General features: G+C 39.0%; 1 protein-coding gene across 5 annotated transcripts in view; it reads left to right on the forward strand.

The window, feature by feature from the left end:
* kank4 (KN motif and ankyrin repeat domains 4) overlaps nucleotides 1-27,251 on the forward strand; it is a 59,680-nt gene that overhangs the window by 18,545 nt on the left and 13,884 nt on the right. The window contains exons 1-3 of one of the 5 annotated variants that reach the window (XM_067459836.1): nucleotides 12,637-12,886; nucleotides 22,903-22,970; nucleotides 24,678-27,110. In XM_067459836.1, coding sequence (XP_067315937.1) covers nucleotides 22,955-22,970; nucleotides 24,678-27,110 — 2,449 coding nt within the window. In that variant the 5' untranslated portion in view covers nucleotides 12,637-12,886; nucleotides 22,903-22,954. Of the gene's footprint in view, nucleotides 1-12,636; nucleotides 12,887-14,953; nucleotides 15,036-15,130; nucleotides 15,213-22,900; nucleotides 22,971-24,677; nucleotides 27,111-27,251 lie in introns of those variants that run through there. The other 4 variants (XM_067459832.1, XM_067459835.1, XM_067459834.1 and 1 more) reach the window with 4 other exon arrangements.

Genomic DNA, 27,251 nt, shown 5'->3' on the forward strand with positions numbered 1-27,251 from the left:
GTCTGTCATCGCATTTCTATATGAGCATTGTTGCTTGTTTGCAGCTGTGTGTGTGTGTGTGTGTGTGTGTGTGTGTGTGTGTGTGTGTGTGTGTGTGTGTGTGTGTGTGTGTGTGTGTGTGTGTGTGTGTGTGTGTGCTGGTAATCACTACGTTATGGGGACAAAAAATGTCACAACAAAGATGGCAATATCCAAAATCCTTGTCCTTGTGGGGACATTTTTTGGTCCCTATGAGGAAAACATCTTATAAATCACACAGAAGGAGTTTTTTGAGAAAGTAAAATGCAGAATGTTTCCTGTGATGGGTAGGTTTAGGGGCAGGGGCAGTGTAGGGGGATAGAAAATACGGTTTGTACGCTATAAAAACCATTACGCCTATGGAAACACTACGTGTGTGTGTGTGTGTGTGTGTGTGTGTGTGTGTGTGTGTGTGTGTGTGTGTGTGTGTGTGTGTGTGTGTGTGTGTGTGTGTGTGTGTGTGTGTGTGTGTTCATGTTTTTATTAGGGAAAGGTAGGATGATACAATGACAGTAGTAAAGGGAGCATTTGTTCTGTGAATGCTGGAACCAAACCACATTTGTGCCAACTGAAAAAAAAAACTTAAAATATCGTTTTTGGGTGAACAATCCCTTTAGCTATTTCATTTTCAGTTTTATTCATAAGAAAATTTGAGATTTGGGTTTGAGAGGAGCAGATAGAGCACAAGGATAGACATCTCCAGAATGAGGGAAAGAGTGACAGTAAGTTATTGGGGAATGGCCTGGAAAATAGCAGTAGCCTATCCTGTCAAGTAAATCAAGCTGGAGGGATAGAAAAATGGCCCAAACAACATATGAGTTTGCCCTCACACATATACACCTCTCTTCATCTGTTGACATCAGGTCACATTTCCTGAGAGCATCTTTATCTCAGCAGAGTGACAGCCCCATTTCTCACACACGTTCATTATCCCACCCTCACACCTGTGTGTGCGGCACAAACCATCTCTCCATGCTGACTTGAACACTACTACAAATCTACCTGCCATTGTTTGGTATGAGGGCTAATATAAAGTCAGCCAGCCAATACTGCATTATAATATTTACTTTACAATAATTTGATTACCAAGATTGTTCAATTTTAAATTTGTTGGTAAACTATCCCTTTAAATTGGCCCTGTTCTCGACATGAATACAAATCAGTGGAGGACAGAGTAGCATGAGTGAGTTCTTCATAGACAGATCCATTATGTAAGACAATACACTTTTAACGGAGCATATGCTTTTAAATTAGCTTTTGAATACATTTGCAAGCTTGCTTTTGACCTCTCATCATTTTGTGTATATTTGTTTGTCTGTCTCACAAGCATCCCATCAGCCTGTGTATGTTTTTCTTCTGAATAAACAAATAAAACATATTTTTGTTTACCCATGTGGGATCTATTAAATAGTAATGCTCTAAACACAATATTTTGTTACTGCTCAAGATTAATTCATTCAATGTTTTCTGTCATTGAAAAAAAACAGCATAAACAAATGAATAAATTCCATTAAGGTTGGATAAGTCCTTATCTGTTTAGGACACACACACACACACACACACACACACACACACACACACACACACACACACACACACACACACACACACACACACACACACACACACACACACATATATTAACACCACTGCATATTTCCCTCGTGGTATTGGTTTATTATTAAATAAAATAATGATTTGACAGAAATGTATTTGTAATAGTTACTGAAATGGATGGACAGTAGACTAAATACCTTTTTTTTACATGATGTATATGCTAACCAAACTCTTGTTCACACTAAAGAAAGTCGAACCCATTTGTGCTCTATTAACCCGGACCAAAACCGTGCACATTTACTCATTTATCACAAATAAAACATATGACAACAATAAATGCAAAGCTGAAATAAATTTAAATATTGCAATATGCTTTTTTCTCTGGGACATGTTAATTAGAATTTGATAGTTCTATTATATAGGTTGTGTTTTAATTAGGTTTTAATTAGAAATTAATTGTACTGGAAAATAATCTTCACAGAGAGAAAAAAAAAAATTGTACATGTCACGTAGAGAACAATAAAGAAAAGGGAAAGGAAGTAAAAATAGGGTAATCCACTAAGCATATTTTGAGCTCTTGTGCGCAGAGCCTCACACACATGCCTGGCTGGGAACCTCATGATTATTGATAGTGGGAGCAATTTGGCCACATCCTCAGCAGCAGAGCACAAACAGCCCCCAGCAGCAGATCTGCAGAGTTCCAGAATGTGCCTTGTACACACAAAGCAGATCCTGTCCATTTAGGAGACAACGAAAAGAGCTTGTTTTCTTTCTCTTACTCTTTTGCCTTGTCTCTTGTTCACTCAAACACACAGTAGCGCATTGATTAAATGACACAATTACAAATTTCACTTGGGGAAAAGGTCCATTGTCAATAGTCATGCATGAAGCGCAGCTCACACTGAAGCTCACACAAATTTGACTGAGCAACAGTCAAAGTCCGCGGGGAACTTTTTCACTTTCACGCAAAATTCTCGATCGCGCCAATTCATAATGAATGACTGGATTTTGTTTGTGAGTTTTCACTGAGAGTGACGTGTGACCTGCAGTCTAGTTTATCCAAGCACAATTTGCGCTTGTATATTGGTGGGCAGTGTATATCTTACATTATTTTTTATGTACAGTAAGTTTGTTGATAAAGACACCCAAAAATAAATATTCTGTCATTAATTACCTGTAAGGCTTTTGTGCATCTTTGGAACACAAATGTATGAACTCTGAGTAATATCTGTCCCTTCATTTTGGCAACTCTACTTTGACGCTTCAAAAAGCTCATAAAGAGATCGGAAAACTAATCCATATGAATAGAGTGTTTTCATCCCAATTTTCTGGAAAAATGTATCAAAAAATGTATTCAGTAGGTTGAATTTGGCTTTATAAATATTGATCATCAAACATAAATAAAGTGTCTATAGAACTCCTCTCTTAATTCGTTCATTCTGAAACCCACACACTAAAAATATTTTGTGTCTAACTCGATCTCTGTTGGGGCTAAGTGGGCTAAGCTAAATGCTATCAGAATGTCACCGCGCTTCAGAGCGGTTAAGTGCACGTACTGAGAGAGAGGTATGTATCAACTCGTCTTAGTTAAGGGAATAACAGTTTAATATGAAAAAGCGGTGGAGTATCCTTTTAAAAAAGTAAGTAACCTGGTGAACTTAATTTTAAGTTTTATTGAAATTACAAATTTGAGTTGATACAATGAAGGAAATTGGTTTAATAAATAGACACTCAAAATATTATTATATCTGAACCATTTGATTAATCAGGAAAATAGCACAATTTGGCATGTTTCACTGCATTTTCACAAATAAAACACACAATGTTACAAATAAAATGCTTTTTAATAATATTTAAATAAAGGTTGTTGATTCTCAAAAATGTTCATTGTATTAACTCAATATTTTAATTTCAATGAACTCAAAATTTTAAGGCAACCAGGTGACTTAGTTTTTAAAAATAATTTTACAGTGCACACTACTGGATTTGTCCTCGATACAGCAGCAGATTTTTTTGTAATCAGGAATTAAATTAATTCAATGGACACAGTGAATTCTGGTTGCACTTGCTACACTTCACACAATTTTCAGCCTCATCGATTAAAATTCTTGAGTTATATCATAAGCCAATCAGCCCATTTCTTAAATTGAATGATTTCTATTTACACGTATGCACATGAGATCCTGTATCTTCAGAATCTTATGGTGTTAAATGACTATTTTATTGGCAAGGAGGACACTTTTTCTCAGTTTGCAGTTAATGCGGGTCAGAAGCTCAACCGAACCTGCTTGAGAGAACAAACCTCACTGGTTTTTGCATAAGCTCAAACGTGCTGCGTAAGACACTAGAAATGGCTATGGAGTGATAGAAATCTTCAGTTGTGTTTGGAAGATGAGTGAAAGTCTTAAAACGACATGAGGGTGAGTAAATGATTTTTGGGTAAACTATCCCTTTAAAATATAGAAATACCTCAGAACCAGCCCTTAAAGGACAGCTCCGGTGAGAAATGAACCTAGGGGCAATTAACAGATGGTTACAGAGTAGATCATTCTCTGGGATGCGTTTTCTTGATAATCGAATGTAAAGAGTTTTATCTTTAAAAACAGATTAGCTTATAACACTAGTCTATGGGGCACACAGTAGTGAAATTAAATCGCTAGTTAATACCACTAACAAGGCTCAAAATACATTTCCCTCAAAATTTTACCACCCTGTGTCTACCCTGTGCCCCATAGACAAGCGTTATAAGCTAATCTGTTTTTAGAGATGAAACTCTTTACATTCGATTATCAAGAAAACGCATCCCAGAGAACGATCTGCTCGGTAACCATCTGTTAATTACCCCTAGGTTCATTTCTCACCGGAGTTGTCCTTTAAAGTTAAAGAATCATGCCATGCAAATTGTGTACAGTATATTTTTTTCAGCAGTAATTTTGCTGTTATCTGATTTATATAACACTAGGTCATTGTGAAACAAGATGGACAGTACATGTAGATAAATATGTTCAGGGCACAGTTCATTTATGGTCAGTCAACCTTCAGTGTATTCTTATACTGTATTCTCATTTCTCACTGTGGTCTCATTTGCTTGTAGAGTAATGGTGAAATGATACTGCTACAGAATGGCATCACCTCCATTATAAATGTGAGTGGGTGGGGGATGTTAGAGATGTTCATCCCTCTCACTTTTTTGGACAAAATCAATACCCATGCCTTAATGTGCCTTCTTTGTCTAAAGTGGCCCCAGACTGGATTTTAGTTTCCTTTCCAGCCATTTTGTCTTTCCAAGTATGGAAATATTAGGATCGAGGAGGTTCGAGGATCATGCAAATTTAATGACATTGATTCCTCTGAAAAGTAAAGTCTGTGGCACAGTCAAAACATTGCTTTTTTTCAGCATCCCGACCAGCCCAAAACAGTAACATTTGCCTATCTAATGGCATGGATTTTTTTGGCGGCTATATCTATTTGGCTGATCAATCTATTTTGCTTTTTAAAATGATAAAATTCATTATTTTTAATATAATATTTAACCATATATAATTATTTTTGTAATCTATCAATATAAATAACAGGATTATACATGATTTCAATGTGAAATAAAGAAATGAAATAATTAATTCCTGTCAATTCTTGCAAATATGAGTAATAATAAAATAATTTTCCATAATATATTTTAGCTTTATACAATAATTTTTGCAATATTTTTAAATTAATTATAATTATTTATTATGTTATTAGTATGGTATGTTCAACAGCATATACTGGTAATTTTTTTCAATAACAATAATTGAATCTGTAGTCATTTTTTTCCCCAAATATGTTTGTATAATTAATTGCAAATGGTTAAAGGGTACTTCAGCGCTGGGAAGATGAATCTGTATTTAAACTGGGTCATCAATGTAGTAGAAATGTGAAATTATTTTTGAATGTGGTGCCTTCTAGACTGAGAAAAGACAGAAAATGTATTTTTGTCTCATGGGGATTAAAGACTACAATTCCCAGAATGCTTCGCTGCCCTGTGAGGCCATTCCCAAAGCCTCCAACTTGATTACTGTGACTGAGTTGGAGAAGACACTACAATTAAAAACTGAACGTGTGTGTTCAATATAATGAGTGAGTCACCGCGCGAGTATCACAGCACTGAGCACTAACTGCAGGAGTGAGATAAATGAGCTGATAAACTCTCGTGATGAGAAGTAATCGCGACTACACTCACGGCATATATTCACAGCGCGAGTTCAGTGGCGCGTTTCAGTTCATGCCTTTGCAAGCTTAACTTTACTAGAAATTAATATGAGAAGTTAAAAGACTTACATTGCTCACCATAGCTCCGTTTAAATGAGTGCCTGCAGATGCGAGCTGAGCTCTGAGTGTAATCTCCCATCCCCCATGCGCGGGTTCAAAACATGCGGAAATGGCTCCCTCTGCTGGCTGTAGTCTTTAGCCTTTGGCCAAACATTCCTCCTATGATGCAAATATTGTCAATTTGCGTCATAGGAGGAATTTTTCCAGAAATAAAATGAATAAATCTCTTGTCTCAGGGGGATATGAGGGGGGAAAGCCATATGCTAATCGCTGAAGTAACCCTTTAACTTGTTTTGCCTTTACTGAATGCAGAGCAATCAAATATTTTTCATGACTGATGGTGAATTTTAACCATCCCACGTTTTTGTGTAACTGTCGGCTTCTTTTCCATGCCAGTACTTATGACTAAATCTATGCGAGATACTCTTGACAGGGCCGCACAGTTTTATTGTTGTGGTCTCTCTCTCCTTCTCAGACTTCCCCATTAGTCTGTATTCTGGTCCAGACATGGCAGTTTGAACACAAACAGCCTGAGGTTCTTATCAGTCTTTCTCACACTGCACTCTTCCCCAGGAAACACGTTCAAACCTCTCTTTATCACACGTTCAGCACTCCACTCCTCCCTCAGCTCCAGCCATTCCCACAAGCATACTTTTTACGTTCTTGCTTGCTCCACTCTTCATTTAAGATGTTACCTAAGAATTGCACCTCTTTTAGCTTTCACTTTGCATCTAAATCTCTTTCACCAGAAGCAATGTCTGTCTCTCTCTTCTCTCAATAGCGCTCTCGCTCTTTGTAAGTCGGTCATAGTTATTCCGGTTCATATCTCTCTGCCTTTTTTCCTCTTTTTTGTGCAAGTCTGTGTTAGTCACATGCTAGAGTTTCTTTCTTTCCTCCCTCTCCTTGAGGGTCTTGAGATTCCTCTTAAGACTCCATCAGTGTCAGAATTTGCAAGCATTTTGTATACTTTCATGTTTCATCTTGGAATCTTTGGGAAAGTTGTCCCCTTTTATTTTAGTAATCATTTTATGAATTAATTTTTTTTTTTTTTTTTTGTCAGACGGCATGAAACGGAAGTTACAACCGTCTTCCTTATTGTGATGTATATCTGAGTGAAATGGCTTCTTAAACAAGGAAAAAATGTAGGGCATGACTTAATTTTATAATCAGGAATTGTACAAGGGCACATGTTAAAAAATAAATAATGATGTGCACTGTTAAATAATTTATAATAAATACTGCAGTATGCCTTGTTGAAACATGGCAAAGCATGTATATAATATTTTGTAACCTTTCCTTGAACTTTGGTTTTTGACAGTAATCATGTGAACAGTTTTGTACAAAAGGTCATTTTACTAGCTTCTAATCAAGTTCTAATTCAAGCAAGATGCCAGATTTACCATCTCAGTAAATAGAAACACATTTGATGCCATTTTTGATGTGGGAGCATTTGATCTTTTAAACAGTTTGGTCACCCTCACTCCAGCCAAGAGGGGGTTTGAGGTTTACAGCAGAAGATGAGTAATGCCATATCATTTGTAATCTAATCTACAACGATGCTCACATAGCTCACTTCACATTGTGTGCGCATTAACATCAGTTCCTCTCATGCCTTGATAGAGCCGCATGACACAGATGCCAGTGTGCAGTGGAGCCTTAAGGAGAGAGCCGAATTTGATACAGGATTGTGGTTAAAGCCAGCGGAGGGCATTCACGGCTCACTGTGTTGTCACTGTAGTTCACACGTTTTTCACTTTCTACAGAGAGTTGGGTCAGTTGAGTTTGGTTACTTGATTTATCTGAATCATTGGTATGTATGAAACCAAGTGTTAACTTATTCACTATTGCTGAGCAGAATGGGTGTTGATCGTGTGTATATGATCGAGGACTACCACTTTCCACAGTTCTGTGGTAGATAACAATTTCCACTTAAATGTAGACTAAGTGGAAATTGTCAGCTAAAATAATCGTGAGGTTGGCACCCCACCCTCTGGAAACTACACCCCACCCACTGTCTGGCCCTCCCTCAATCTTACAGTACATCTTACATCTCAGAACTGGAGTTGGACCAGCAAATCCCCCACCAGTAGCTAATTTTGTAATGTTTTTAGCCACCAATAGTACTCTCAGGTCTATTTAACACATCTTATATACATTTCCCAATACCATAGATTCAAAATAAGCACAGAAAAGGCGCTGGGCCTAGTCGTTGCTACTTTACTTATAGGGTCCTCGCTTACTTTACTTTACTTACTTACTGTAATCTCTAACTTCTTCTAACTGTCATACGCGCGTTTCACGAGAGATTTGCATTCCAGAGTTTGACGTACACTCCGATTAGAATATGCTAGTTCTCGCGAGAACCAAGTTTTGTTTTGCTCTATCCTCTGCCAGTCTCTCGTTAATGCGCGTACGACAGTTAGCGGAAGTTGGAGTTTACAGTTTGTAAAGTTTTAAATATGGATATTTTTCTTACACAAACTCATCGCTTCACTTGACAAGGCATTTATTAACCCCCGGAGCCGTGTGGATCACTTTTATTATGGATAGATGCACTTTAATGGACTCCAAAACAGAAATAGTCATTCCTTGCCATTAAAAACCTTAAATTAGCCAGGACGTTTTTTGAATATAACTCCGATTTTCATTTTTGGGTAAACTATCCCAATCCTCAACCTGCTCCAAGCTGGATTCAAACCGCCGTCTTCAGCATGTGAGGCAGGCAAGCTAACAAGGACGCTAAAGACTGCAGCCTTTAGCATCAATTGCTTAAGCCCAGGGGAGTGAGGTTTACACAAACAGCTCTGCTGTGACTGGGCAGTCGGCAAATTTGCTTTGGTATAGATCTGACCCAAATAAACAGATGAAGTGTGGCCCATATCAGATTGTGTTTGCTGGCCCAAATCTTGTCCACTTCTTTTTAGCCAGGACTAAACCAAAACAGTGCCATAATTTCACCCATAGAGAGACAAATAATAAATAAAAAATGTGCCCCTGTGGTGAACTTTATATGTAATTCTTATATGGTTACGTTCTGTAAAGCTCTGGCAAAACATACAGTATTTATGGTGAAATTCGGCCCACATGTGCTATGCCATATCGAGGCCAGATGTGGCAGCCATCTTCTACATTTGGCCCAAAGGTTCTTGCTGTCTGCAACAAGTAATGCATGTCTTTATTTTACTCTGTATTTTGAATACATCTGATTGGGAAAAAAAGGCTATTCTCTTTGTAAAACTATTTAAAAAAAAAAAAAAAAGTCAAAATAAGAACAAGCATTCTAGCCTGTAAAAATCTAAAGTAGCATTTCCTTATACTGTATATGATATTGGAAAGCTTTAGGGCTGCTGCTAGTGTTATAACAGGTTATATTGTGTTTACCTAACTTATGTGTGTACAGAGGAACATGTGCGGTCTGTATCAATAGTTGCTGTTTCTCTTGGGGAATTTTTTTTTTGTCTTGGCGTAGATTATTATTTGTTGTTACTGTAGCATTTTAGTAGCATTATTTGCACAAGGTGAAGGCATTTCCTCAATTTTGGCTCTTATATTATGTCTTGAAATTATTTCTCCCACTCTGAAATGGATATTGTGATATATTTTTATTTCCATACAATACTTACACAATAAATACACTTAGATAGCAACAGCTATTATGCTGTTAAAAGGATAGTTCACCGAAAAGTGATCGTTCTGTCATCATTCCACATACTAATGTCATTCCAAAGCTGTTTAACAGACAATAATTTCTTAGTGTTTTTAGTTCATATATTAAAAGTAAATAGTTTTTTTGCATTTATGTTTGAAACATTCTTCAAGACAATCTTACTGACATACAGTACAAAGCAACTCATCATTATTTGGTTTGTTTTTAAATGCCCTTTATGTGAACAATTTTACTAAAATAATAGACCATCATGGGGGGAAAATGTAATTTAACACTGAAAAAAGGCAGCAGAAAATCTAATCGTGATTATTTTGCAACCATAACTGAATGAACAGCCTCTGGGCGGTCCGTGAACGGTCTGAGGCTGAGACCGTTAACACTATACATGGAAAAATATGCAGTAAAAATGTGCAAATATGTGAGTCTGACATATGTTAGGGTAGATATGATATCCTGCAGCTTTACTGGACCTTGAAATAATAGATAGGGCCATAAGTTTCTCAAGCGTGTGAACACAGCCCTGTACTGTATAAAGTTGTCAGCTTTTATGGCTGATAAAGATGACTGTTTTGGCGTGGGGTATTTATGTGATCTATTTTATGAACATTACCGATTTAGATTGCTTATATACTCACTCTCGCTCTCTCCTTAGACCCACAGCCAACAGCCGTGCTAATGAACGTGTGCATGTCTGTGTGTATTTGACTGAGTGCCAGCTCGCGTGTAAAATGTAGGGGGTCTGAGTATGTTTACACACATTTTCTTCTAATTCAGCCATGAGACAGTCAAAGGAACAGCAGGAGTAAATATTCAGAATTTTGAAGACTGAAGCAACGATGAAATCAAAATAAATGATTTATCCATGCGTCACATTTACAGCATGTCTGTGTTTTTAGAAGTGTGAATGTGAGATGTCTGTCTGTATGTATCAGAGAGAGTGAGAATACGTGAGTGAGTGTTTTGTATGCATGTTTGAATGCTCGCTTTTATTAGTGTCTGCAAGGCCACTGTTGACTGAAGTAGGAAGAGCATTTTATGGCTACAGGGTGCATTTCACTGCCAGTGTACACTAGATATGCTGAGTACTCAACACCTCCTCCATTCTTCAAGTCTGCTTTTAATCTGGGCTCTGACACTGGACGATGACTCACTCTGGACACAAGTGAAATATGGCCATGGCAGGGCCATCTCAATTCTGTGATTAGACAGACCTCTCAAGCACATTGCAGAGTTGAATAGCTTCCTCCTTAAGGGGCCACTTCAATTAGTTTGCTCCAAATGAAAAAGGCAAAAGGAGCACTCCATTGCAGAATCTGTGACAAGAATACAAGCTGGATTATCTGTGGCATCTCAATATACAATTAAGGCCCATTTTTTAGACTTATAATGATGGTATTCAGAGCCATGATGCTAGGGACTTGATCATGCAGTGTAAAATATAAAGATGTGATTTATTTCTGTTTTTTCTGTCATGTAGTATTCTATGATAAAGTCACATTTTTAATCATGCTAAAATAGTGTAAGATTTAGGAATTCGATATTGTATTCATTTCGTTGCATCATGTCAGTGTGCTTGCAGAGAGAACCCACCCACTCTTCTAATTGGCTGTCATTTTTGATTGATTGATCTCGGGTCCAGTCTGTTTTGCAGCTGAAACCTTGTCACATTGGGCATCGCGCCTGGTTAGGACACGGCGTAGGCTCAGGCTGTTTAAATTTGCTTTTAAAACTAACGAGTGGCATCATGAGCTGTTTATTTGCCCTGTATGTCTGAATGCCAGGGTATGACAACTGCCATACTCTGCCATATGTAGACGCCACCACTGCGTACACATACCAAACAAAGAATAATACAAATTCCATCACTCAATGTCATGTCATCCTAAACCCATAAAACTTTCATTCATCTTCAGATATAAAGAAATAAAATATTTAAAACATTCTATTTTATCATGTTTTTACATCTATTGAAGCCTATATTCAAGCTTATAACTACATTGTCTTAAAGGGTTAGTTCACCCAAAAATGAAAATTCTGTCAATAATTACTTACACTAATGTCGTTTGACACCTGTGAGACCTCTGTTCATCTTGGGACTGCACACCAATGTCATTTCCTCTCTCAAGACCCATAAATGGCACTAAAGACGTTCTTAAAAAAGCTATCTCACTACATTGGCTCTACAATAATTTTATGAAGCGAAGAGAATCGTTTTTGTGCGCAACCCCCCAAATAACAACTTATTTAGTGATGGGCCGATTTCAAAACAAAGTTTTGAACGTTATGAATCAGTGTATCAATTCATAATTCGGATCACCAATGTCTCGTGATTTCAGCAGTTTGGCACGCGATCCGAATCATGAATCAATACGCTGATTTATCATTCAAAACTTTATTTTGAAATCGGCCCATCACTATATAAGTCGTTGTTTAGTTTTTTGTTTTGGCACACAAAAACTATTTTTGTAACTTAATAAAATGTCTGTAGAGCCACTGTAGTGAGATGCGTTACTTTGTAACGATGTCTTTAGTGCCTTTTATGGGTCTTGAGAGAGGAAATGACATTGGTGTCAATGAAGGCCTTTCTAAGCTGGTCTGAGCCATCAGATTTTAACAAAAATATTTTTTAAACAATGTCTTACGGGTGTCGAACGACATGGGTAAGTAATTAATGACTGAATTTTCATTTTTGGATGAACTAACCCTTTAATGTACTTTTTTTAAAGGCACATTTTTGTATTAAAATATCCAAAACAATATCCACTCAAACAATGTTACATATGTTGTCATGTTTGGAGCAACAAGAACATTTCATTTTTCAGTTAACTATTTCTTTAAGCCCATAATGATTATTGTAAAGCCTTGAATGTTAATGTGGTTTGCACCTCAACAAACGAGCAGCTGCACTCCTGGCTGAGACGCAAGTGTTATGAGAAGATTATTAGTGGTGGAGATCTGGTGCATTGTTAATGGTTAACCTCCACCCTTTACTAATGATTACAGTGCTCATGCGGGACTCATGTCACACCCCTTCCTCCCAACACACACACACAATTTTGACATATTCCTGGGGCTACGGGGAGAGAGGGAGGAAAGTTAACTTCAGCAATAAAACAACTTTTTAAGAACAGAGTTATTGAGGGAGAAAGAGTTATTGAAGGGGAGAGAGAATGTAAGGAGAAAAAATACACAAGAGAAAGAGGGTGAGAAAGTAAGAGACCCTCCATGGGTCATTTCATCGGAGGTTCAGGTCGTCGTCGGTTCAATTCTCAGATGGTCTGTGTCAAAAGGAGGGCAGAGGGAGTTACTGCAGCAGTGGACTGAACCTTCAAAAGAGTATGAGGACTGTTTTCTCTCTTTTCTTACTCATCTTTGATGCATTTTCTTTCTTGTGCTAGATGTTTTTCTTTTCCTCCAGGACCAATATCTCGCCATAGCAAAATAAATGGCCTGTCCAGTATCTATGGACTGTAAAACTCATTTTCTTTAGTATTTTTGTCTTGTTTTCCAGTAAAATATCTAAACATCCTTAAAGGGATAGTTCACCCAAAAATGGAGATTCTGTTATCATTTACTCGCCTTCAAGTTGTTCCAACACTGTATGAATTTATTTCTTCTGCTGAACACAAAGAAATATATTTGGAACCAACCAATATTTGGAACCAACCAAGCAGATCTCGGCAGCCATTGACTACTATAGAATTTTTCCAATATCTGCCGATATCTGCTTGGTTACAAACATTCTTCCAAATATCTTCCTTTGTGTTCAGCAGAAGAAATAAATTCATACAGGTTTGGAACAACTTGAGGGTGAGTAAATAATGACAGAATTTTCATTTTTGGATGACCTATCCCTTTAACAAAATACATTTAATTTCATACTTCTTATTATACAGAGAATACATCTTGAATTAGGATTATTTGTCATATCGTGTTTAAGCATATATTTTGTCATAATAAAATTGTTTACATTTCACACTTATACAAGCTATAGTCTCTGGAAAAAAATTAATATTATTTTATTTCTGCTTTATCAAATTTATCTGGTTTAAAGAATGTTTAGATATTTTACTGGAAAACAAAACATATTTTTTAGAATTTATATAAATTATAGAATTAAAAAAAGAGATTAATACTTTTATTAATTGCAGTAAATTAATCACATGGCAGTTGCTTCAATGCATTTAGGGTTGTGTTCCTAGTCTAGACAATCTCCTGAACTCCAAACTGAATGTCAGAAAGATGATTTAAGCAATTTTGAGCGTGGCATGGTTGTTGGTGCCAGACGGGCCGGTCTGAGTATTTTTACACTCAGCTTAGTTACTGGGATTTTCACACACAACCATTTCTAGGGTTTACAAAGAATGGTGTGAAAAGGGAAAAACATCCAGTATGTGGCAGTCCTGTGGGTGAAAATGCCTCGTTGATGCTAGAGGTCAGAGGAGAATGGGCAGACTGATTCAAGCTGATAGAAGAGCAACTTTGACTGAAATAACCACTCGTTACAACCGAGGTATGCAGCAACGGCTACAAGTAGCTGCATTCTAACACGCACAACCTTGAGGCGAATGGGCTACAACAGCAGAAGACCTCACCGGGTACCACTCATCTCCTCTACAAAGAGGAAAGAGAGGCTACAATTTGCACAAGCTCACCAACATTGGACAGTCGAAGACTGGAAAAATGTTGCCTGGTCTGATGAGTCTCGATTTCTGTTGAGATATTCAGATGGTATCAGTCAAAATTTGGCCTAAACAGAATGAGAACATGGATCCATCATGCCTTGTCACCACTGTGCAGGCTGGTGGTGGTGGTGTAGTGGTGTGGGGGATGTTTTCTTGGCACACTTTAGGCCCCTTAGTGCCAATTGGGCATTGTTTAAATGCCATGGCCTACCTGAGCATTGCTTCTGACCATGTCCATTCCTTTATGACCCCTTTATGAATGAAGCTTGAATCATTTCAAATTGGTTTCTTGAACATGACAATGAGGTCACTGTACTAAAATGGCCTCCACAGTCACCAGATCTCAATCCAATAGAGCATCTTTGGGATGTGGTGGAACGGGAGCTTCGTGCCCTGGATGTGCATCCCACAAATCTCCATCAACTGCAAGATGCTATCCTATCAATATGGGCCAACATTTCTAAAGAATGCTTTCAGCACCTTGTTGAATCAATGCCACGTAGAATTAAGGCAGTTCTGAAGGCGAAAGGGGGTCAAACACAGTATTAGTATGGTGTTCCTAATAATCCTTTAGTTGAGTGTGTATATATATATATATATATATATATATATATATATATATATATATATATATATATATATACCAATTCCTGTGATGTCATAGCTGAAATAGCAATCAAATCCATCTCCCCTCTTTTTTTCCTACTTGCGTTATCAGGTTGAAGTTCAAAGAAAGGAAGGGAGGGGTGTTGCATGTTTTTGGTAGACAGGAGGGGAGCAGCATTCACGACACATGCTAGGTAAGAGGAATTCCTTTCCTCCCCCACCTCTCTCTGTCACTCTGGGGCTGGCTCTGTTTCTCCCTCTCCCTTTCTGTCTCCCTCTCCTTCTCTTTCAGCATCTCTATCATTTCCCATCTCTCACGATGATGCACACACACTTACGAGCTCTGGGATGCATGTAGCACGTTAGTACAGGTGAGAATCTCAGCCTGTCATTGCGCTCTGTGTTTTTTCGTGTGTGTGTGTATGTATGTATATGCCTGTACATACATGTGCTTGTACTGTGTCACTGGGTTTTTAAATGACTCTGTTGCTGCTATTACTGCAGTGCAGGAATAACTGCCGGGCTTTTTTCCCCATTTCAGGCATATAGCCAGCTCATCTCCTCTCCATTATTTGTGTGTGTGTGTGTGTGTGTGTGTGTGTGTGTGTAGACCTTGCTTAATGTAATTCTTTGGAACATAGTGAGGAGACTTTCATGATGCATTGAAATAGTGCTGTTTTTCTGGAGCCCCCTGAAAGACGGAAGGAAAGCAGCATCTAATGAGAGTATTGTGCGTTTGTTTTTTATATGTGTGTGCTGTGCACATATGTGCGTTTTTTTAGAGTGATTGCAAAAACAAGAAAGCCACTAGGTGTTTAATATATGCATAAAATATGGATTAGCTTGGCTCTCAGCATGTGTTTGACTGTCACAGCTCAGGACATTTTTGGCATTTGTAAATGATTATCAATATGGGGCATCGGTTTTATCTCTGTTGGAATCTGGCTGTACGCATGTGTCTGCTGTTGTGGGTCCCGTGGGATGTGAATGATCCACACAAGACAGAGCTAGCACCTGGCTGTCACTGCTGGAGCTCAATAACCCCCCTCCTCTCTGTCGCCTCGCCACCAGCCCCTCTCTGTCATCTCCCTGTATCCGTGTATCCCTTCCCCCTTCACTTCAGTGTTCTCTGTGTGCACCTCAAGAAAACACCTTTGCATTTCTGAATGGCTAGACTTTTTTTCTGTCTCCGTTTCTTCCTCTCAGCCTCATATTTTCTCGCTGTGTAATCCAGAGTAGTAATGAGAACCTCAGACTCGTCTGCTTGTAGCATTACAATCAAGGTATTACTGAATTATTTAGTCATTTGCTTCACATCCTTAATGAAAGCTCTATATCTCGCACATTCTCTTTCTGTCCTTTGATCTCACTCAGTCACCCACCCAAACGTGTTTATGGTTAAGGCCTTTATTTCTATCTTTTCAAACAGAAGGAAATTTAATTAAATACGTGGTATTCGTGAATATACATTCATTATTAAAATTAGAACTGTCAGTTTAACAAGCTAATTAGAAAAATTAATGATAATAATATGTATAATTATTTATAACATAATATAATAGAGCATGGCAATATTAATGGGTTCGATTTACAGGGAAAGCATTCAACTGATGACATTTATTTAATGCAATGTGAAAATCAAGATAAATGTAAAGTCATTAAAAAATTAAAAATTATAGAAGTGATATAAAAATAAAACATATTAAAATATTTGATCATACCTTCTGACCTGACCATAATTTATGGAAGTTTTCCTACCATTTTCCTACCATAAATTTGCATTGCATGTAACTTATTCAAATATTATTTTTATTTTTTTGACAGCCATTATTAAAATATCAGAATCTGTTACTATGTGTATAATGTCGTTCAATCGTTTACGTTGAATAAGACAGACATTTTCTCACTGGTGGTCCAACCTTCATTCCAGCGCTGTTCTCTCCAGGCCTCGTCTCATCTCAACAGGACAGATGTTCTGTGTTCTCTACCTCCTCCAGATGTCTGAAGCTTTGCAGAGCCATTTGTGTAGATCTAGAACCATAAAGGAGGGGAAGTGCAGCGAGCTTTTGCTTCCTGTCAGACAGCCCACTTTCTATCTGTTTATTGTCATTAGATGAGAGCAGTAAAGCCTGGAAAAGAGTTGAGCTACTGGGAAAAGAAAAGTGTGGGAGATAATCGTGAACATTAGAGAGGAAATCGGGGCATATTTTTGGCACAAACATAGACGTGAGGGAAAATGATTGAGTGTGATACTGCTTTTGCTAACAGTTGTGTATACAAGAAGTCAACAATTGAATAATTTACATTTTGGACAAAGTATTGCTTGTTTTCTTGTGTCTTTGTGGTGTATCACAGAAAATAGTTCCAAATGAAGTCAAAGCAGAATCATCCATTGGGCATCTCAGAGCAAACACTACAGTGGTGTTTTGTTGCGAACAAGGGGGTAATCTAGCACTCGGAAAGCGTTCCACCCCTAGGGGCGGCCATTGCTAACCAAGCCATCACCTGCTGTTAGCATCCCATTGACTCCCATTCATTTTTGAGTCACTTTGACAGTGAATAACTTTACATCTGAGACGTTTAAAGACTCCATTTGTCTATTGTTTATTTCTAAAGAAACACGACAATGCATAAAAGGCTCCATTACCTTGTATCTTACACTATCGCCCCGCAGAAGCTGTTTTTGTAAAAATAGGCTAACTATTGCATCATAACCAACGCGACTCTGTCGCACAGTTGAGAAATTACCGTATAGACCTGAGGAGACGCTTGCAGGCAATCTTTGACTGTCTATGAGACAGTCGGGGGGACGTGGAGACATAAAGTCTGATAAAGTCAAGGGAGAAGAATGGGGAGATGCCCATAGTGAGCCAAAAGCAACGGCAGAAAATATTTAAACAACGGGATTCAGATTTCCCTTTCCACAACTACTAGAAGACTTACAGCTGTCAGACAGGAGGCTCACGTCACATCTACGTCGTCAAGCTCAGTCTGAGCCTGCGCAGTTCGCTCAGCCATCAGGAAGTGAGTGGGTTAGGTTCAGTCACTTGTAAATAAACAAGTGACTGAAAATAAACAAGTCACTTGTAAATAAACAAGTGACTTTAAGTAAATAAACAATAGACAAATGGAGTCTTTAAACGTCTCAGATGTAAAGTTATTCACTGTCAAAGTGACTCAAAAATGAATGGGAGTTGTCAGTTCAGTCACTTCACTGCAAGCTGTAATTCGCATTTCCCGTGGCTTCATGTGAAAATAAATTACCAATTGACTGCACACTCAAGGATCTTGGCAAAAGTAGTAGGTAATCAAGGTACAAGTTACTTCTACGTTATTCAAATACTGTGAATTTGAACATACTACTCTCTCTCTCTCTCTCTCTCTCTCTCTCTCTCTCTCTCTCTCTCTCTCTCTCTCTCTCTCTCTTACTCTTTTGACCTATGGTATTCAAATATTAAAGCAAGTAGCCATATTTGGTCACTTGATGCCAGCTACTGGCATAACAATAGCTGTGTCTCCCTTCACAAAAGTAGCCATTATAAAATTGACTTTTATTCCTCTTGAGGTGTAAATAACTATAATCTCTGTTTTAATTTGGAATGTAATGGTTGAGGCTGCCTCAAATGAGACCACTGGAGGGTGCAGCCTCTGAAGTAAGACACTGCTAATGTAACCTAACAATCTCTGAAGAAATTGCCCTTTGCCCCTAAACCTACCCATCACAGGAAACATTCTGCATTTTTACTTTCTTTTAAAAAAAACTAATTCTGTATGATTTATAAGCATTTTAAAATATGGGGACATGACCAATGTCCTCATATTTCACCCTCTCCTTGTAATACCTATGCCATTATACACATTTGAGTCACATATTTCACAAAACACACACACACACACACATACACACACACACACACACACACACACACACACACACACACACACACACACACACACACACACACACACACACACACACACACACACACACCTGCTCCGGAAAAACAAACTGCATCCACTGTTTCCTTAATGCTGGGTTATTTGGGAAGCTAAACAAGGTACTCTTTGCCTCACAATCAAAAAAACACTTCTTCAGTTGATTCCGATGTCTAAAAACAGCGTTGCCGACAGCTTCTGTAACCAGAACGAAGCTCGTGGATGGGCGAGTTCTTGCACTCGCTCTGGTTGATGTGTGCACTTGCTAATCCGGGAGAAGTGCCCTGCAATTCTACCTCTTATGATGTCATATAGGGCCAAAAAAACTAAATAAAACATTCCAAAACTGGTTCAAATCCTGAAATAGTTTATTTTGTCACAGAAATACTCCATGCCTTTAAAGTAAGAGTAAATTTGGTACTGTGCTATATGCTTCAGAGCCTAAAATAGATATTGTGGAAAATAAATTAAGAATTAGAATTAGCTTTCATATGCTCACATGTATATTTGTGCACATGCTCTGTGAAGATTGCCTCCAAATGCGCCTGTAACGATCAAATGAACATCTTGTTCGAAATGCCTGTGAGGTATTAATGTAAACACAGTTGGATATCTCTTAAATAAATGCAAACAGGCAGGATAAAAAAAATCCCCCCACCCCCGGAACGCAATTTCGCCCCTGCCCCAGTGGAGGTCTGTGTATGCATCCTAAGACCTGAAATCACAGGGTTATGGTGAGGATCATGAATAACGGGCATGTGGAATATTAACAATCTTTCCCTGCCTGTCCAGCTGGCATGCCTGAGAATGCCCACAGATGTTGTTTTGTTGGCTGTTCAGGCGGTTTCTGCTGCCTTTGGCTCTGTTTGGTTCGATTTCTTTTCAAGGCTTCAGCACTCCTAATCAGCAGTAGATGCTGAGCTTGTAGGGTTGCAGGTGGATTGTGTGTGTGCGTGTCTGCATTTTGCCTCTACATGGTTACAAAGACTGCAAATGAGATTGATCTGTTTTACTTCCCTCACTTCCGCTCCTTTTCTGCAATTTGATTAGTTATATTGAATTAAATATGCTGTGAATAGCTAAATAAACAGTGACTTTCCATTATAGGTCACACAGTACATGGTCCGATGGGCCATCTCTGAGCTAAAAATGATAAAAAGGTCAACCTATTAAATTTATATTATGCAATCAAATTGAATCCATGCAAAAAGATGATTCTAAACATTTGGTTTACTACGAAGTACAAACTATTTTTCACAGGAAAGTGATTTTGAGACAAACTGGAAAGCTGAAGTCTTAAGATGTACTGTACTCAAATAGCCTAATATCACCACTGATAAGTTAAAACAGATTCCTGCAAATGAGGCCAACGGAGGATAGCTTGAATGTCTTCTTATTAAAGTAATTTATCTCCAGTGGCCATGATTTGCATTCTTTTTTCTCACTCTCCCACTTGCTTGCCCAATTATTCACATTCTCTCTATTTTTTGTATCTAATTAAATAGGCAGTGTTGGGTTCTTCGGTTCCATGTGGATAATTGACAAGTGGCTAGGCCTCACTTTACTCAGAAATTACAAGCTGCATTCCGGCTCTGGCTAATTAAGACTCAACGACAGACAGTGTATTTGAATCGCATTAAACATTTCTTAGGTTGGGGATGCCTCTTATCCCCTGCCGTCCCTGCCTTGTTCCTTTCTTCTCCAGAAGGACTTAAGAAGCTGTACATTTTCCATGCTTGCTGCAGTGTGTCGGATTCTGGGGATTCAGCTGTCAGTCAAGCTCAGACTCACACTATTATAAGGTTTTGCCTTGAAACCTGGGGATAGATGCTGGCTGTTTGTACACTGAGGACTCTAATTAAGATGCTCAATATTCCCTTAATTACCATTGTTGAAACAAAGTTTTAGCACTTTAGCATTATGGCCTCTGACAATAATTGTCTTAACAGCTGTCCAATCAAACTCAGTATTTGTATGCAAATACATCTGTCAAATTAGGAAGGTGCCAACATTTCAAACCTTTGGAACTGTAACTGGTCCTACACGACCCGCTCTGAGCTGGATTCAAAATGTCCCTGGGAGGCAGACACGTTAACAAGGACGCTAAAAACCGCATACTCTAGCGCACCTCATGAGGCCAGGGGAGTGAGGTTTGCATGGATAGCTCTTATCTTAACTTGCCTTCATTACACTCACCCCCTAAACTTCACTCCCAACCGGGTCACGGCACCAAATTTAACCAGTCCTACTCCACCTGCTACGAATGGGATTCGAACTGGCGTCTCCAACATTGGAGGCAGACTCGTTAACAAGGACCCTAAAGACCACAGGCTCTAGTGCGCCTCATGAGACCAGGGCAGTGAAGGTCACACAGTTGCCTCCGTTACAGACAAATAAAAAGTTTTAGTTTCAGTTTAATTTAATTTAAAATATATTTTATGATTCTCTTATTTTGTTTTATTTTATTTATTTATTTTATTTTATGACAGTCTTATCTAAAGAGACTTGCTCAAGGCCAGAACAGTGATTGCTCATGACTTGGTCTTTGTGGTGATCAACCAGTAACCTTCTGATTACTTCCCAACAACAATGTCACACCACCCTATTTCTCTTTCACATTGGCATTGATTTTAAAACATTATTGTATAAAGTAAAGGAAGCTTTCTAAAGTCATGGGAGCTATTTGATTAATGGTCTGATCACCAAATGCTGTTTTGGCACTATTATACCACTCTTCTTCAAAATGCAGCTTGACTTCTCAACCAAACCATGGCTCAGAGCCCATTTATTAAATGCAACCAAAGCATATTTCTATCCTTACTTGTACTTAGTGAAATACATATTTAAAACTGGTACAAACAATTTGGTCTTGATGATGGATAGTGAAAATGTTGCAATGTTAACCCCAATATGGCAGCTGTTTTATTGTTTTTTTTTTTTTTACTAAGAACGTCTACTCTTTTTATCCTATACCGGTCTGTCTGGATTATGGACATCCAGCAGCCAGCCCATGATCCAGATTTCATGAAACATAGTCAAATTGCACCTTTGAAGAATATCCTTTTCCAAACTGTTCAAATTCCAAGCCTTTGGCTCAGATTGCAACATTGAAATCAGAGCCAGATGACACATCTTTGAGTAATATTTTCCCATAAGTTCAGTACATAGTTAAGATCAGCAAACATGCCTTGAGGAGTTTGAATCCTCCATAGTTCCATTAAAGCAAAAGGTTTGAGAAGGATTGTCTTCACCAGCTGAAGGTTCACATTTAATGTATCATTTGACAAAATAATTACAACTCAAAGAATAAATAAGTTGTGTAAACGGCATCCAGTTGCATTTCAGTGCATATTCAATTAGAAATGGTACAGCAATCATTAACATAAATTGTATGATTGAAAGCTCAAATGTCAACCTACAATATGATGCTCCTTCACAATAACACAAACGTGAGGGTGTCTTAAGTGACCGCTGAAATGTAATTGTTCTCATGCTAAAACAAAAACAGTGTTGTTGTTTTTTCTTGTGTGTGTGTGTGTGTGTGTGTGTGTGTGTGTGTGTGTGTGTGTGTGTGTGTGTGTGTGTGTGTGTGTGTGTGTGTGTGTGTGTGTGTGTGTGTGTGTGTGTGTGTGTGTGCGCGCAACTTTTACATAAGTTAGGATGACTTTAAGATGTGACAGTGAGAACGTCCGGGAAGTAGATCTCCAGACCTGAGAGTGTATTCAGTTTGTATTAACATGATGTATTTTGATCAGCGGCCTTACGTAAGCCCCTGAAGAATCTTAAATCTAAAATGGCAAAATTGTTTTCCATTGCCTAAATCAACCCCACATAAACTGTGAGCCATCTGGAGTAAATTAAACAGAATGAACTACTATGTCACTGTGGTTTGAATAGTGGTGTGGTGTTTTTAAATGACACAAACAACTAATGTAAAATCATGTTGCACAGGAAGTATGGACTGTAATTAGCACAGAAATTGGCAAATCAGTATAGACATGATGAAAATATTGTTGTAATGCCCTGCAGTATATGCATAATATAATTATTGCTGTCACTGTTCTGTTAGACGGTTAATAATAAAAAGTAATAATGTTAGTTCTGTACATTTTGATTTGTCCACAGGTTTCCAGTGTTTACAACATATTCCATCCATGATACTGCAAAAACAGAAATAATGGACAAGAAAAATGGTAAGAAGTTTGAAGTCATTTCCAGTTTCAAATGTGTAAATATATTCCTTCCACTCATCTTCATTCAATAGATGACAGCAAACAAATGGGGTACTGCTTTACTTAAAGGGGGGGGGGGGGGGGAGACTCAGTTTCATTCAATCTCATGTCAATCTTGAGTACCTATAGAGTAGTATTGCATCCTTCATATCTCCGAAAAGTCTTTAGTTTTATTATATTTATAAAAGAAAGATAGGCTGTACCGAGTCTTTCCGGAAAAAAACGAGCGACTGGAGGCGTATCAAGTGGGCGGAGCTAAAGAATGACGAGCAGCTACTGCACGAGAGATTGCTGAAAGCTGTCATCCTCAAGCGTGGAAAAGAAAACGTTACTCTAATAAACCATGGCTATCAATCAGATTCAACTAATACAGATATGATCCAGAATCAGATCCGGAAGGTTGAAATAAATTGAACAGGAGAAACAGCAGCAGCAGCAGCAGGACGTCCGTCTCTGTGGTATGTACTGTAGTGGCCTGTCAACATTTGCGTTTGTTTACTCATGGTATTTGATATTGTATGCGACTAAACCTCAGCAGTAGCAAGCAAAACGGTTTTGCACATAAGATAGTGTATAAAAAAAACAATGGTGTAACGTTAGCACATTCGAATGAAGAAGCACACTTTTTGAGAACATCCCCTAGCCTAGGTTTATGTTTGGGTGGTAATAAACAAACTGACATATTGGTCTAAACAAATGTATTTAAACACACACCATACATCGCATGCTCCATTGATAAATGAACTATACACGATCGTGTTGTTTACTGATGTTTACTTAACGCGATGATAGCCAACAACACAGACATTTGAAGCAGTTTTACTCATCGCCTGTTTCCAAAGCACGACCGTGAACCTCGCTGGGACCACTCCATCAAAAACAAACTTCTTGTTGATTTCGTGAAGTCCTGTGACAGCAGTGACCGTGGAGATCCACTTTTGCGACACGACCGAAGCGTGATGTTGTGAAGCTTCTCGTCATTTCTGCGTTCAAATCGGTTCAAATGCAGCGCTCCCTTCCCGGAATGCTGTGCGGGCGCAATAAAGTCGTTTGATGTCACCCATAGGAATAAGGTGGAGCGCGGCGCGACAGAAGTGTTGCACGGACGAGTGGATCTGCAGCTTGAGAGCAGTGTTTATGGGCGTGCATTTGCTCTTTCGCTCTAGTCACGCGCGCGCGCACCCTTCCGAGAGAAGAGCCCCTACGGCCCATACAAGGACCTTCCGCTTTGTCGACGTCAAGCGGACTCGTACTCGAAAAAAACTCTCTGAAACTTGTGAGAAACTGGAAGGAGTATTTTTGACACAGAAATACTCCATCAAACGTCCAACTTAGTGCTTGAAACTTTGTCTATGTTTAGGATGGGAATCCAAGTCTTTAACAGTGTAAAAAGCTCAGTATGCATGACACGGCATTTCACCCCCCCTTTAAAGCCTTTATATATATAAAATTATTTTTAATGTATTGATTATGTCTTGCAATGCCTCTTATAATGAATTGTATGTTCTCATAAATAAATGCATCCACAGTAATAATATATTATAATCCTTGCACAGTGATACAACGTTTTGACTAATTATACTACATATGCTCAATTATACAATGCTACTTGAATTGAAATTATATTTAGATAATACAAAATGTGTAACAATGCATCATGTATTTCAGCAAATGGCTTTCCTTCCAAAGCCTCTGAGAGTGGAGTACAGCGGAAACAGCTGCCATATTCTGTAGAGACCCCCTATGGGTTTCACCTGGATCTGGACTTCCTGAAGTATGTAGATGACATAGAGAAAGGGAACACAATCAAGAGGGTGCACATTCAACGCAAGAACAGGGGCCCAAAGTACAGCACACTGCCACGCAACTTCAGCCTTCCTGGGCATGGTGCTCGACCTCTAGCCAAAGATACATGGGCCAATACTTCCACTTTAGGGTCCAAACCCAAGTCACGTGTTACTGAAGTCCAGCAGCTTTTTGAGTTCCGAGCCAGTGATGCCACTAGTGGTAGCAGTAGCACCAGTGCAAGCTCCAAGGCGAGCCAGTCAAAGAAGACTGGGAGTGGTTACCTCTCCTCGCCGAAGGCTGCGGAAGAGTCTCAAGTACAGACCTCATCTCAGAATGAACTGTCCATGGGCCTTAATGTTAGGCCTCACCTGTTAAGAGCCTCCAGCATGCCTGTTAATGTCCCACGCAGGAAAAGTTCAGACTCAACTGATGACCAGATTTCCCAGTCACAGAATGGCTCAACTGAAAGACTTTTTCGACCAGCTGACGGAGGCGACAGGAGAGGCAGTGTTCCCCAAGACAGAGCCAGCTTGCATCTACAGATTACAGCTGCGCTGAAAAGGGTGCGTGAGTTAGAAGAGCAAGTCAGGACCATCCCTGAGTTGAGGGCTCAAATAAACTCTCTTAGAACGGAGAGGGAACAACTGCTTCAAAGAATTCAGCAACACCAGTCTGAACAAAGGAGCCCTTTGCAGTTGAATGAGAGTGAGGTTCCTCAAACTGATTCGCAAGACAGTGCTGTTCCTCCAGTTATAAGTGAGAAGAAAGATACTGGGTCCCTTTCCAATGTTACTGCAGCTGATCATGAAATGGTTCAAGCAATACAATCTGACAAAACCACAGAACAACAGTCAGAGGAACAAAATCCTGTGGTGCAGGTTATTGTAGAACAGGAGTCTGAAAAATATGAACCAGTAACTAATACAGAGACAGAGAAGGAAAAAGTGCCAGCTCCAATGTGTGTCCCAGTGATACTCATAGACAAAGCAGAAACTCCAACAGATCCAGATGAAGCAGAGGGCCTTTTGCAGGAGTCTACACTTCAAGAAGACACATCAAAGAGTCTTTCAGAGCAAGCCGAAAAACAGGAGATATTTTCAGAGACTTCGTTAGAAGATAAAAAGTCAACGCCGGAATTAGAGGAATCAGGTGCTACATCCGAGTGTACATCTGCTCGAGAAGATACTGCGACTTTTGAGAGACCAAGTGTAATTATAATTGCAGAAGATACAATAGCTCAACCTGCCGAACAGAAACGTCTTACTAACCTGGAGCTCGAAGCAAAACTGAAAACTTTGGAAGAGAGTCTAAGCAAGGCCAGTTGTGAATTGGAAAATACAAATGCCTTACTGATGGAACAAATGGACAAGAATAGACAAAATGATGAGCGAATACAGGAACTGATTGACCAAGTGAAAGAGCAGAAACTTCAAGGTTCTATCGAGGCAGAGGCGCTTTCTGTACCAGTTGTCACATGTGATGCATCAGTCAGTACAGACAGCAAAATTGTCCTGGAAAGAGGAGTCTCAACAGAACCTCAACCAGTTGAAGTTCCCAAAGAAACAGATTTTAAATGCTCAAGCACTCAGACAAATATAGTAGAAGCTCGGGACATTGAAATCTTAGCACAAGTCACTACAGCAGAGAAGATTGTAGGGGTAGAGATTGTCATGTGTGACCAGGCAATGGAGACTGAGGTCCAGGATAATCTAGAAGATAATAGTAGTCAGGAAGTATCTGAAATGCTTGAGAAGACAGACTCTGTAAAAAACAAAGAACAAGAGGGTGATATCAAAGATAGTGTGTCAAGTCAGATTATAGATACCAAAGTCAGTGAAAATGTTGCAGAGAGTGACACTGAGGAATATGTCATGGTAGAAAGTGCCATGGTTGAGACTATGGCCAGTGAAAATGAAATACCTAAACCAACCGTCCAAGAAATAGAATCTGTAGAGAATAAGGGGGTTGAAAGCACAGAAACAGACAAAGCAAGAGAAGAAAGAAGTTCAGGTTTGCAAACACAGCAGGAACCAAGAGAATTACAAGGACAGGATCCTCACCTTCAGTCTCCAAGGACATCTGAAGCCACAGCTTCTCCTGCTGCAATCGGTCAGGTTGTAAATCGCATACAGGGGCTTCTTAACGAGCAGTGGGCCAGTCTGGGAAGTGGGGGCCAAGAAGCAAAAGGAGAGAGCTCACAGAAACCTCATTCTTCCAAAATAAGCTCTATTCAAAGCCACCTGAGAGGGTCCCTCAGTGCCCTGTCTGCCTTTTACTCACCTGTTCAGAAAGGAGGGGCTGCACGACAATCAGGTAGGTTTTTATTCAGTATAGGAATGCGTCTTCTTAGCAAGCTCATTAAAGCTGCACTATGTAATTTTTCTGTCTGCTAAAGGGCACTTATTCAAAACAAAGGTGTAGTTTGATGATGCCAAGTTTGAGCTCAGAATCTTG

The sequence above is a fragment of the Pseudorasbora parva genome, chromosome 12, assembly GCF_024679245.1.
Source record: "Pseudorasbora parva isolate DD20220531a chromosome 12, ASM2467924v1, whole genome shotgun sequence".
Classification (NCBI taxonomy): Eukaryota; Metazoa; Chordata; class Actinopteri; order Cypriniformes; family Gobionidae; genus Pseudorasbora; species Pseudorasbora parva.